Raw genomic sequence first — 14,265 nt, 5'->3', positions numbered from 1 at the left:
TACAGTATGGCCGTAATCAGCTAAACCTGGGCCCGAGGTAAAATAAAACAGTGGAGTTCCTATCAAGGTGACCCTATATGTCATGATTTTTATTTGTGGTAATAATGTTAATATATATATATTAAGGTATTATAAAAACGAAACTACCACATTATAAGAACAAAACTTCATTGTTTAACATGAAATAAGATATTTAGACATTTTTTTTTACGAAATCTATGAAACAAAACCCGCCAGCATGCCTTATATCATGGTATTGCAGAGCCACAGCCCCCGTTCCATTTTAAGTTATTTCCATAGAAAATTTATTATTAATTATTGCGGGTACTGTATAGCTACTGCTCAGTGTCTTCTTTAAAGTTATGCCAATAGAAAAAATACGATTAAAGCTTTGCTTATTTCAAAAATTTGATTATTCCTTACAACATTAGGAGGATAAATTTAAATAGAAAATTAAAGGATAGTAAACGGAAGAGGTAGAGAGAGAGACGAAGAGAGTGATTAAAACTTTTCTATACCTTATAATGATATTGTAATGAAATAATAATTAATCAAGTAACGCGTACATAATAACACAATCTCTTCTTGCCTTCTTATTATTTATACACTTCTTTCTGCGACACTATGGATATCCCAGTATCAGTAAAATTCAATGTTCTTTCGAACCAGGTTCAGAATATCAATAGGTCATCACTTTCCTTCTTCTTTAATGTTTAAATAATATACATAAGAGTATCCTCGTCGGTTCTAAGTCCCTTCCTACTTTACCTCAATTGCCAACCCATTTAATTCTACACCTCTGTAAGATACCATGGAATGATTTTTGATCAGTACCTGATCTGGAATAACCATATTTCCTAAATTATCCGAAAACCCAACTAAAAATATTCCTTAACAGTTCCTAAGATTCGGTGATTCTATACCCCTCAAAATACCGCAAGCATCTTAAAAACCCCATTCCCTCCCCCCTCCCTTTGACGGTGGCTGCGTTTATGGTGAATTATCAGGTAGGCAATAGATGATACTTAGGAAAATAAATAATTGTTTCATTAAATTCATCTCCGGGATTCCTAGACTTTCTTACGTCTCCAGTTGGTACGCCGAAATAAAAACTTCTTTGGGTTTTATATCTTTTTAGAGCATTTAAAACTAAAAAGCCACCCTATCTCCACTAATAGTCCACCTCAACTATACAGCCTATAATGTCAAATCGCAAAAGGTTTTAAATTATTATTCTCTACAAGATTTTTTTTCTTTGGAATAGTATGTTAACAGATGGGTGTAGACAGTCAACTAATCAGTCATACCATCAAAGGGAGAATTGAAAGACAACTCCTTCATCTTCTATTGGTAAGATGAACAATTGTTAACTAATTTATTCTATCTCGTGTATGAACGACAGTAACCGATCTACAAGTTGTTGCCTTTTTTCTTCATGTTTCTCTAGCGTATGGTTGAAACGAAAATTAGATTTCATTCATTGCTAAAGTTCATTACCTGCACAAACTCCGTTGTAACATGTAAATAATTCATCTACTTCATATATTTTGTTGACTCAATGATTATTAATTTCTGTTCGTTTTTTTACTTCTCAAGTATCAAAGACAGGACGAAGAATTCAGCCGAAAAAAAACAAAACATTCTGAGATCTTACTTTATTTACACCTTTTAATACCTTTTTAGCCTAAAAATGTAGCTACTTCGTTAAGGCTTCCTATTTTTAAGTAATTTTCATTCCAACAGAGAATTCAACAGTTTTTGAGTTACACCATGGCTTGGGTAAAAATGATATCTATACCCTAATTAAATAATTAAGGATTATCAACTATACCAAAAACAAAATCATATCGAATGTGGCGATCGGTCGTAAAACATAGTAACGGATATGTTTCATAAATTGCTGTTTTTGGCATCATATAGACTTTCTTCTTTTTTAAAAAACTTAATGAAATTTTTTTTCTTAAGACAATACTGTTGATATTAATTTATGGCAAGTGACTACTAGTAAAAGGTAAAATAATGTAAATAACAAAACATTTAACATTGTAAAAGTCTTCACATTTGCATTAACCATGTTTTACGACCGAAAGCCTCATATATTGAAGCATCTCCATGCGCATAACGATCTCTGATAGCTTAGCCATTATTATACAAACAGAAACGGTGAGAAATTTGATGAGTCCAAGTTGATAGGATCAATACTATTTAATTATAACTCTTTTTTTTCAAGGTTTCTTCCAGTTTCCTTCATCCTTCTCTACTATTCCTTGAGACTATACCAACCCACATATGGGTAGTTGTACTCACACTCTAGTAGGAGACTCTTAGACTCTTTCGTCAACACAAGAAAATCTATTTAGTTATAAGAATTAGAAAAAATGATAAACGAACAATTACCAACTATTCATAGCTGAAATTATTAAACTATTAATAAAATTTCATCTCAAAATAACGGATAATTGAAGAGGTATGAGATTGTATCAGTACGGTTGATGACCGTATGATTATCATAATAGCGACAATCGTAAATCAATAAGATAATAATATTCCACCTGTCAGGCCAATGGTTCCTTTCACACATTAAATAAAGATTAGTCTTCCTTTGATAGCGATTATGAATTCATCTTCTTAGTTCGAAATGACAAAAAAAGTCATTGTAAGAACCGAAATTTAGGGACCTTCTCAGCTCTATTACTGAAGCGAAATCAGTGAAATATTGAATGTTTTTCTTACTAAAACCCACTTTATAAATAAAATACAAAATAATTTTACCCTTACAACGTTTCTTTTGTGACATTAAAACATGTAATAAAGAGATCAGCACAAAATACACTGAAATGAAAAGAATTTCATGTCTTGTTTTATAAAAGACAATCCCCATCCCCCCGGCGCCACTGCCGATTCGGGGTTGCTAAGGTGATGTCTCGACTCCCTCAGCTACAAACGGGCCTCATATCGTCTAATATCGGTCGTTACAACCGATAAATATCTTTACGGTGTTCTCTCCTCCGCCGCCACAAATACTGGATGACTAAATTTTGAATTTCACCTTAATATATAAGAAGGAAAAACTGCAACAAAGCCGATTCGTTCATAATTCATAATTAATTAATAAAAAATTATGAAAAACCCATGCTTATTCATAAACACAGGAGAGGCCAGATTGAGAATAAAATAGAAATTGTAAAATAAAAGTAGCTAGGAAGGTGGAAGGAGATTTTTAGAACTTTTTTTAAACTAAAAAAATGCAATTAAAAAATTAGCAGGCTCCAACTTACGAATGAATTTAGGGAATCTAAGTTGGAATCGAGTTAAGTATTTTTTTTTTTTTTAAACTTTAATACATTTAAAACCTTTATTTCCGAGTTTTATTTAATTTTCTCTACGTCGTTTTTTTTTTTAGGCTATAAGACAGGCATTAGGGAAAAAGTGTGATGTTAGCAATGTTTTTCTACACTAACGACTATCGATTATCGCAGCCCTCAAAGATAGTTTGATTAGGTGAGATATGTAGAGGAAGGACTGGTTTTATAATATTTTTTGTCAGGGCCCTTTCGGGTTGAAAAAATAAATAATTTTTTTTATGTGATCTATTACAAGTTATTTCCTTAAACGTTCGCTTAAATCATTTCTCAGTGTCACTTAAAATATGAAAAAAATAATTAAAGGTTTAGTAAGAAAAATTATGTAAAACATTTTTCTCAAAATGCAGAATTCCTTTCGATTAAAATAGTGTAATCCTTAATAAAATTGTAATATTAAATCAAAAAATGTTGGCAGAGTTTAATTTATAACTTTTAATGACGTTTTATTCTGCTTAATTCATTGGTGTTCTTGGACTCTTGAATTAAGACTACAGGGAAAAAACTAGACATCTCACTTTTTGCATAATATTCATAAGAACAATATTTATTTTGGAATCTCCTTCCCTTACACTAAGTGAATATAATTCAACGGCGATTTTGAGTCGTTTAAGCTCACCTCTGTCCTGCTTCGACTTTATTTGTTGTTATTTATTTTTTAAAAAATGACGTCGCCTCATTTCTTTGCTGTAATATTCAGTAAAAATAAAATTCAAACTGAAGTGATTGGAGTCGAGGAAACAAGAATGGCATAAGTATTTTTACTTGTTAACTTAGTTTTTAATTCTGGTTACGGCTTAAAATATTTAAACTAATAAGTAATCATTAACAAATAATATTTATGAAATCTTTAAGGAAAACATATTAATTGTTCTTTTAATAAACGTTATTAATTACATAACTAATATTTATTACTTCCTTAATCGAAGCCATATCAACACGGCACACAAAAATACTTAGTTTAATCACGACACAAGAATAAATCACAAAGTAAACATTAGCAACAGATTTGCATGTGACTAAAGTTAACCATTATACAAAAACACATATTGCTACAATTTATAGAGGATATGATGGCAACTAAAAACAGAACATGGACACAACTCACGCAACCGGAAATACTTTTAGAGAAAAAAAAGTACCTGAATGAGAGGCCTACCAGCATGATAATTATTTTTCATTGCAGAAGAAGATACCGTTGGTTACTTCTTTCACTCAATGTTAAGTGTATGATCAGTATTTTGTGCCATGCGTGAATGTAACAATTTAAGGAGAAAAAATTCATTACTGAGATTATTTATTTTATTTACCACAAAAGAGAAAAGTAATCATGAGATATAGTTGACCGTGGATGACTTGGGGGATGACGAGGAGAAGGTGGTTGGGGAAAGCGATCAAAATATAACACAAATAAGTAGGAGTAACTTATTTAATCGTGCCTACGTTTCGGCCAAAATTTCTAGCCTTCATTAGGGCTAAGAACAGAACAAGATAACAACCAATGAATACAGAAGATAAAATAAAGAAAATATATACAGAATGACATAAAGTAAATAATTGCACAGAATTGAATAAATAAAATTAAAGTGATAAAAGAAGAACTTGTTATTCTTGTTCTGTTCTTAGCCCTGATGAAGGCTAGAAATTCTCGCTGAAATGTTGGCACAATTAAATAAGTTACTTCAACTTATTTGTGTTATATTTTGACCGTACTCTCCAACCATCTTCTCCTCGTAAAAGAGAAAAATGTTTGCAAATCCATCACGATGGCTTAATTTATAATTAAAAAATACAGAAGAAATGAAAATCTGAAGTTAGATATCATTTTTATATCTAAAAAAAAAACAATCGTACATTTATTCGGACAACAAGCAAAGCAGTTTGAATAGATGTTTCTAATCTATTCAGACTGCTTTGCTGTTATTTAAGAAAACGTGGAATGTAGTGCTCTACACCAGAGTCGGGCAAAACTTATCTATAGATGAAACTAATAACTAAAATGACAATAGAAACGACACTTATTCATAAATGAACTATTGATAAATAAATATCGTAACCATGGCAATATTAACAATTAATTTTAACTATAGCTAATTTTTACCCTACACCTTCGGGGTGCAGAACTGTTGCTGCTTTATCCAGAGGTATAGATAAATATGTTTTGCATCCATTGTGATAGGTGTTGTAAGTATGTACTTATAATTAATGTATATTATTCATATATGCATAACATATACGTATCATATAAGTGCATTTCAAAAAACATTCTATTTCTTGGATAGAATGAAATATGACACCACTTTCATTCTCACCGACTCAATTCTTTTATTACGAAGAAAACATCTATTTCAACAACTCTCTTGTAAAGTTAGATAAATGTGACATAAGGGGTATTCATGACGTGTAAAATGTAAAATGTTTTACCATGTTAAATGTTATAAGTATAGCATTTAAAGCAGCCTTATTTATAACCTTTCCTTCATTTTATTGTTTACTTCTAAGTTTTTATTAAAGTAATTTATTATAGCATACTAAAATTGAGTGAAAAGTAGAGGAAGTTGTGTAAAAGTTTGGCTATTGAGTGTCTTATGACTGAAAGTAACCTAACACGACAACAAATAAAATGGTGACGAGCTCATAACGTCATTATCCATTTAACATACCTAGTAACAGACTCAGAACAATGTTACATGTTATATCGTTTTGACATGGTAAAAGAAGGAAATACTTCTCCATTTAACATATGCTTTTCCATTTAACACCCTTTAACATGTTAAACTAAAGATCAAGAATACCCCTATAGTGTCTTTTACCTCAGAGATACAGATTTGATTCAAGATGAGGATAGAAGTTTTATGATAATTAAAAATGCAAGTTTTTTCCTTCTAAAGAGCGTAATTGAAACCCTCACCTTACGTGCTGATTTTATAGTTTACAGAAGTTTAAATTATATCTGTCGTTTACAACACGTTCTGTATGATTAATTAATCTCGGTAAAGTAAATATATATTTTTCTTACTATGAATAAATATATATTTTTCTTACTATGAGTAAATATATATTTTTCTTACTATGAATAAATATATATTTTTCTTACTATGAATAAATATATATTTTTCTTACTATGAGTAAATATATATTTTTCTATGAGGAGAAAAAAATTTGGTACAGTGGGCGCATCACACAACATTCACTTACTAATATACTCACGTCCCCAAGATTGGTGGGTAAAAGTTGATCTTACGTTTCGTGGTTTTCGAACAAGAATCTAAAGACAAGGAAAGGCGAAAATTATGAACAAGTATTTTTTAATCTATTAAAATTCGTATTTTTGGGTTCCTCGAAGTCATTATAACAAATATAAATTTTATTTTTTTTAAAGAAATACAACAGTTTAACAAAAGATAACGAAGCCGAAATACAATCGGGGACGTCAGGTCGTCTCAGTTTTTCCAGATCGAATCAGATGTTGAATTTTTCCTTTTTTCTTCATTTTTTCTTCATAAAATTCTTTAATGTTCAGTATCTCCGTTGATTATTATTGCTAAAGAGGAAAACTGGATATTTTTTTTTCAAAAAAACAAAATTCAAGGTACTTTAGAGGAAGATTTTTTGAAAAATCGGCATTAAAGCACTGTTAGAGTACTTCAATGAGGATAAAGCCTAAATGTAACCTTAGTTTCTAACTAATTTTTTGAGTTTGAGCTTGTGATGGCTGTTCACAGACACAGACCATTTTGTGGGACTTCGTTATTTGGACTCAAGTGACCTCAAACGTGAATTTCCATCGAAAACTTGAATTCTAAATTTTTCCCAATGTCAATACTTTTCCTTATTATATATTCCATATAAATAAATTGAGAGCCATAGACTAAACTGATTTAGTAAAAATTAAAAGAAGAGAGGAGTTTGAAAAAAAAAAAAAAATAACGATATTAAAAAAATACTAAATCATTAAATTTCACAAATTTCAAGCTCTATTATTTACTTCAAGTTATAATGTATTCATAATTCAGTAATTATGTATTAAGTAAGCTTTCCTAAGGGAGAATATTATTTTAAAATAATATTTAAGGAGAACACTATTTAAAATTAATATGTAAGAAGAATATTATTTACAAACAATATTTAAGGAAATATTATCCAAAAATAATATTTAAGGTGAACACTATTTTAAAATAATATTAAAAGAGAATATTGTATAAAAATAATATTCAAGAGAATATTATTTAAAAATAATATTAAAGAAGAATATAATTTAAAAATAATATTATTTAAAAATAATATTTAATGAGAATATTATTTTATTTACAAATAAAACCATTACCTCTGAAACAAAATAATGCTCTCCAATTAAAAAACACTGAATACACAAAACAGTCTGTCAACCTAAAAGCATGAAAGTATTTTTTTATGGGTTTCAAAACAGATATCTTGATTACCGTCTGGAGTTGAATGTTCTATTTGAAACATGCATTAACTTGAAAATAAAATAGAATTTTTTGTTAAATGATATCGATGATATTTCTGATGATAAATTAGAATCAGAAAAAAATATTATAAATATAAAATAAAAACAAATTTATTGATTTAATTTAAAGAGTAGGCTTGTTTAAAATTATAAAAAAATGTTCTGTCTCTATAATTTTAAAATTGAATTTCAATGTGTTAGTAGTGATGTTTGAACTTAAGCAATTTGTCAAGTAACTAAATTGTTAAAATTTTTATTCACTGTTTACAAACTAGTATTAAAGAAAATACAAGTCTATTTGTAGAAGCTCGCCCAAAAATAAATTCAAGATTGATTACCTATTTTATAAATTAAAAGAAAAAATCTACTTTTTCAATGTTTATTAAAATTAAAACTTTTTTTTATGACAAAATTAAATTTTAATATATTTTAAAAGACTCACCAGAGGAACATGAGCACACAGATACCTGGAGACAATCCTTGGTAAAACATAATGGAACTGAAGACTTGAAAAAATAAGAGCATTAATTTCGATTCTTTTTTCTTAATTTTTCCCTGTTTCATTACCTGAAAATATTAACAAGGACCGAAATACGGCATTATAAATAGTGGTATTTGATTTTTACAACACATAATTTATGTTCATTCTATTTATAAATATATACATACAAACATATATATGCATAATCACAAATAACCAATTGAGACATAGGAACAAAAATAAAAATATCATTATGTTAAAAACAATTTATTCAATGAATACACTTCCCATATTAACCTAAGATTTATAAATTCACTTACAAATTATTCTAAGCCGAATCGAATTTAGGCTACATGAAATAACATTTAAGCTATAACAAGAAAAAAAATAAAAAGAATATTATAATTCGTTTGGTAAATAATTTTAAAATGCTATATAAATACTCGCACTTTAAAAAATAATTAAAATATAAATACAGCAGACTTAATTCTTTTTCTATGATAAAAATTTACTAATCTGAATATCAGTCACTTATTATAAAAATAATTCTAGGTGGGAAAAAGACCTGTATGTTGATACACATACATAAATTTTAATCGTATTTATACCTATAAATTTAGCTAACAACAATGTGGCATGTAATTAAAAAAAATCTTGTTACTTTAATTTTTAACCTATTAATAAGTTTAGTATACCAGTAATTCAGTAACAATAAAAAAAAAAAAAAATACATTGATAATCATAAAAAAAAATATTCGGATAAGAAGGTCAAAGGTGCGGTCAGTAATGACAAACAAAGATAAGTAAATAAGTTGTGTTTGTCATTACTGACCGCACCCCTGACCATATTCTCCTGACATTCAATTTACGGTCAACTATAAACACCTCATTATGAAAATTTATCATCAATTACGTTTCACAAGACAACCAGCATAAATTGTACTTTAAAGACCTTTTAAAATCGACGTGAATGAAGGAAGTTTGAATGTATAATCAATGTTTTGATATTAGCCTAAAACCAACTAAAAAGAAATTATGATTTTAAAATTTATATTTTTCCATGACAATTACATATACCTACATAAAAACATGGTTCGCTGCCATCAAATGGTTTTTAACATAATGAAGTAAAACTTCAATAGTTATAAAAATAATAAAAAAGATGAACAATAAATTTTTAATATACTTGTATTATCTTTTTTAATTTTATAAACCTTAATTTTTGCAGTAGTAGCCACTGAAAGTTTTTAATCTCAAGTAAAACTATCACTCACCAATTCAAATGAAACTGTGAATAATTGTAGAACTATGAAAAGTACTTATTTTTTCTTTATAAGTTGAGATTACTCTTGATGATGAAAACTAAAATGTGTATTTGACAGATAAGTTAAACATTTTATTTGTTTATCATGGTTATAATATTTTTATTGTTATTAATTTTTATAATTACAGACAAGCCTCTATAATTGTAGAGAAGCCGTTTCGGATTTAAATTGCGTCGATCCTCCCCAATAAAAAAAAAGTAATTATAATAAAAATAACAAGTTCTAGACTTCTGTCAGTCTGCCACTTTGATATCAATGGCAGAACAAATTTAACCTTATTTCAATAATTATATTTTTTACATTCTAAGAGTAATTTAAATTCTCTAGAACAAACTTGCTCTAAAACAAAGTCTCAAATATTTTTAATTGTTTGACAATTATTTTTAAAAAATTAAATGTTTCTCTAAGATTGGTGAGTGATAACTTGGTGAGATACAGAGAGGAGAAAAGACCAGTTATGAAATAAAATATAGTTTAAGATAATTGACGATCACAGAGGAAAAACAAAGTATCTCACATTTTCTTAAATGTCCAGAAAACAGTTTACCTTGGAACCTTTCAGTAATCTTGCTAAGAGCCAAAGTAAAGAAATATAAAAAAGTAAACAGATTATTTTTTTAAATGAAGAATCTGAGGCAGTTTTCAAATTTAAAACAATCATGCAACTAAATGGGGTTGAACTAGAAATATTCAGCTAAGCATAGGAAAACGAGGTTAGTGTTTTACGGATCTACGATTAATAGAAAACTGAAGTACGGATTGTTGAAAATAAAACAAATATGAAGACCCAAAAAGAGTTCTGTTAATTTGATTTTCTTCAGGAATATTGTTCAAAAGCGGTTTTGAGCCGATTTGACTTTTACACCGAGTAAATCACCCTAAAACCTATCGTTGTAACCTCTTTTTGGAAAGGAAAAAAATCAAGTTATATCGTTTTTCCTCTGTGGTCTACGGTAATAAAACTTCAAATCAATTCACGCAATATCAAACAAAAATTAACAGTTACTAAATTGCTTAGTTCGAATTTAAAAGGAACTTTATTCCAACTGATAATTACATAATAGTCAAACTTGATGGCTTAGAAATAGAAAATAAATAAAAACAATATAATACTTGTGTATAACAATAAACACTAAATTTATTACCATCAAGTTTCCGCCTACTTTACTTTTAGGGAATCAACGAAATCACTACAATGTGCTGCTAACAACACCGTAGCATACTGTAACTGTTAATAAATATTGCAACAATAGCTCACCAATACTGTGTTTCAATTAAATTAATATAGACGCCGAATAAATATTCTAAAGGCAGTTCAATACCTAACGTTTCGAAGTGAGCATAAAAATACAGAACCACCCTATAAATCAATATAATAACTTAAACTTCATTTAAGCAACAAAATTTGCAGTGCAATTCGGAAGTGTCTGATAAACAAAATTAAATAAATGGATTTGAGTATTAAAAATTCGAAAAACAAATTAAACCCGTTTTCTATTGTTACAAAAAATAAATAAAACTCATTCTAAGTCATTTAAAAGGTACTGGTATGCTCTTGTATTAAAAAAGGGAAAAAAAAATTAGCTTGACAAATTTATCGAAATTGAGTGGTTCTTTTTCAATAAATATATCTACTCGTAAAAATTATACTAATTAACAGAAGAATAGTACTTGAATAAACATATAACTAACTTATAAATCAATTTAATAAAATTAAACATAACAAAACTTTATTAAGGTAAAATGGAGCACCAATATAAATTAAATAATCACCAAAGAATAATAAGCTATGTAAAAAAGTGGAACATCAATGGGAAAAAAAACAACGTAAGAAAATCAGTAAGTACAATTATGAGAATTAATAGACTTCTTCACTGCATAGAAAAACAAATATAATAAATTCCAAAAAAAAAAAATTCTTCAAAAATATAAATATGATATAATATATATTATTTTTAAATTTTAAACAATTGCAAACTAAAACTAACATTTTATTTTAAATAAGTAGTTATTGCCCGATCGCAGTTCCTTCATCCTACATGACGGAGCGGCATATTATTGAAGCGCCACTTCGAGAACCATCATCACCATAAAGCCGCATATTGCACCCCAGCTCGCCAAGCTACCGTTACCCCTGCAACAAAATATTTAACATTTTAGCTTTAATTTATTAAATATGTACCAACCGTGAAGAAGTTGATAAGTTCAGTTAATTAGGTAACGAGTTATCAACTTATTCATACATATATGTTGGTATTTGTTTATTATTTGTTATGTTTGCAGTAATTATAATTAATAACTATTAACAGTATAATATTCTTTTTATATAGAATTTATTTTATGTTTCTTCTTTATACCTTTATACTATTTATATTTATTCATAACATTTATACAACACGTATTTGTGTTAAATATTCATGATAACTACTCCCAACCTAATATTACCCATACTCATCCTTGCATTTAAAACTAACCACCACGATTGGAACTTCATTTTTACAGATGGTTCCAAAACAGCCAAAGGAGTAGGCACTGTTGTCGTATCAGATAATCACACACTCTTATTCTCGTTACAACCATATTCTTTGGTGTACACTACAGAACTCTTCGCAATCAATCGCGCAGTTTGCAATATCGCAGTTTGTCATCTGTTCTTACTCGGAATCTGCCCTCAAATCGTTACAAGATCCATTTTCAACACACCCATTAATAATAGAGTTGAAGCAGCATTTGAAAACTTTGAACAAAATGGGTTGTAGGGTCTTATTTTTATGGCTGCCAGGTCATTGTGGGATCACCGGGAATGAAAAGACAGACTCCCTATAAAGATAGGTCAAGTTATAACATTATCAACATGCAAAGATGTTATTCCATGGATCAAAGAAATTGGATCAAAGAAAGTGGCAAGATGAATGATTCATCATGAGAGACAACAAGTTAAGAATGGTCCAACAGACAGTGAAACGTCCAACCAGAAACTGCTACGGAGAGAAGATGTGGTATTAACCCGTCTTCGGATAGGCCATACTCGACTCACCCACGGTCAGCTTATGAAAAAAGAAAATGCACCGATGTGTCGCTACTGTGGAAACGATCTCACTGTTAGCCACATTCCCACTGAATGTATTGCTTACGAACCACACCGGTTCTCTTCAGATTTACAGGAAATGTTGAGAGAAGATCCCACAACAATAACAAAACTTTTTCACTTTCTAAAAATCATTAATATTTATGATCACATACAGTCTAACTGTCCAGCATGGATAAGTGGAAGCAAAATTTAATATAATAATTTACTAACTATGTCAATTCTAATTGCAACTTTGTAAAATGTAAATTGTAAGTATAATTGTTAATTTGTAACTTTCTCATTTTGTAACTTTGTAAATATGTCAATTGTAATTTACTAACTTTGTAAATTCAGTATAAATGGCCCTAGTGGTCGAAATACTTAAATAAATTCTATTCTAATACCCCTACTCTTCTGTGGGACTCTGTCCTACAATCAGTTTAAATTTCCAACCTTTCAACCAGGTCAGTTTATAATTCCTTATCAACTACCAATCAGAATGGTTGAGGAAAAAATTCCTTGTACAAAATAAAACTATATGAGAATATTTACAACATCCTGGTAACGTTTCGGCCTTTTTACTGCTGACCATTTCCAAACCCTTTTCTTAAACTAATTTACAAAAAAAAATTTTTATATTTACCTTATTTCTAGACTCCAATATTTTAAAGCATAGATGACAACTGAGACCACCATCGCTAAATCACTACACTGAGGGTGCAGTTCGTTATTTGTTCAGTTTATTTAGCAGTTCAGCATTTAAATTATTTGAGTTAGTTTCGTATTTTATTGTAGTAGTTTCTTTTTCAGAAATTGTTATGGCCTCTAAAAATTACAAAGCGGGCAAATTACTTAATGCGATAATAAGGAGTTTTTCCCTCGATTTTTCTGATTGACAGTTAATAATTTTTAAATGAATCCCACTTAAAAATGAAACAACATTGATAAAGTTGTTCCTAATAAATTTATTATCAATTTTGTTCCATTCCTACCTGTGAATAATTATTTTTATGATATTGTTAAACTGATTCCGGCTCTGTTTACATTAATTTCATTCTACTTTATTATATTTATTCCTAAAACGTTCCCTTAGGTACATTATATATATATTCACCCCTGTAATACTACGTTAATTATTTACTTCTAATATTTTTCATTTATTATCTTAAAAGTTATTATTTTTACAACATAAATGATCAGTTATTACAAAATTTTTTATAGTCATCATTACTACTCATTCTTAACTTTATTTTACTTTCTCGATATTATTAAGTCATTATATCATTTTTAGTTTAAATTATAAGCTTTATTATTATTATTGTCAGTTTTTCAGTTGTCTTCATATAACCCTGCATTTGAATCTGTAAGTAACTTTTATTTGCCTACATTAGCTTACACTGTTCTGTATATTTTTCTTTTAGTCCTTAATCTTAATTTATAAGCAAAGGTTAATATATATTTTGACCTGTAATTCTGATTTATTGCTAATGTTAGAAATTCCTCTTTAACCATATATTTAATGTGAGTGGAAATACTTGTAGTATACTATTATATAT

The 14,265-nt window shown here is 28.7% G+C and overlaps 1 protein-coding gene across 2 annotated transcripts in view; it reads right to left on the bottom strand.

Annotated features, from left to right (window-relative positions):
* Positions 1–9,751: 9,751 nt before the first annotated feature.
* Positions 9,752–14,265, bottom strand: part of Zip48C (Zinc/iron regulated transporter-related protein 48C) — a 203,349-nt gene continuing 198,835 nt past the window's right edge. For both annotated transcript variants that reach the window (XM_014415762.3, XM_014415763.3), the window contains one exon: positions 9,752–11,773. In XM_014415762.3, coding sequence (XP_014271248.1) covers positions 11,695–11,773 — 79 coding nt within the window. In that variant the 3' untranslated portion in view covers positions 9,752–11,694. The remainder of the gene's footprint in view (positions 11,774–14,265) is intronic.

The sequence above is a fragment of the Halyomorpha halys genome, unplaced genomic scaffold (assembly GCF_000696795.3).
Source record: "Halyomorpha halys isolate HHAL.00 unplaced genomic scaffold, Hhal_1.1 Scaffold106.1, whole genome shotgun sequence".
In the NCBI taxonomy this organism is placed as follows: domain Eukaryota; kingdom Metazoa; phylum Arthropoda; class Insecta; order Hemiptera; family Pentatomidae; genus Halyomorpha; species Halyomorpha halys.
The sequence above is the reverse complement of the archived record's forward strand: the minus strand, read 5'-3'. Positions and strand labels throughout refer to the sequence as shown.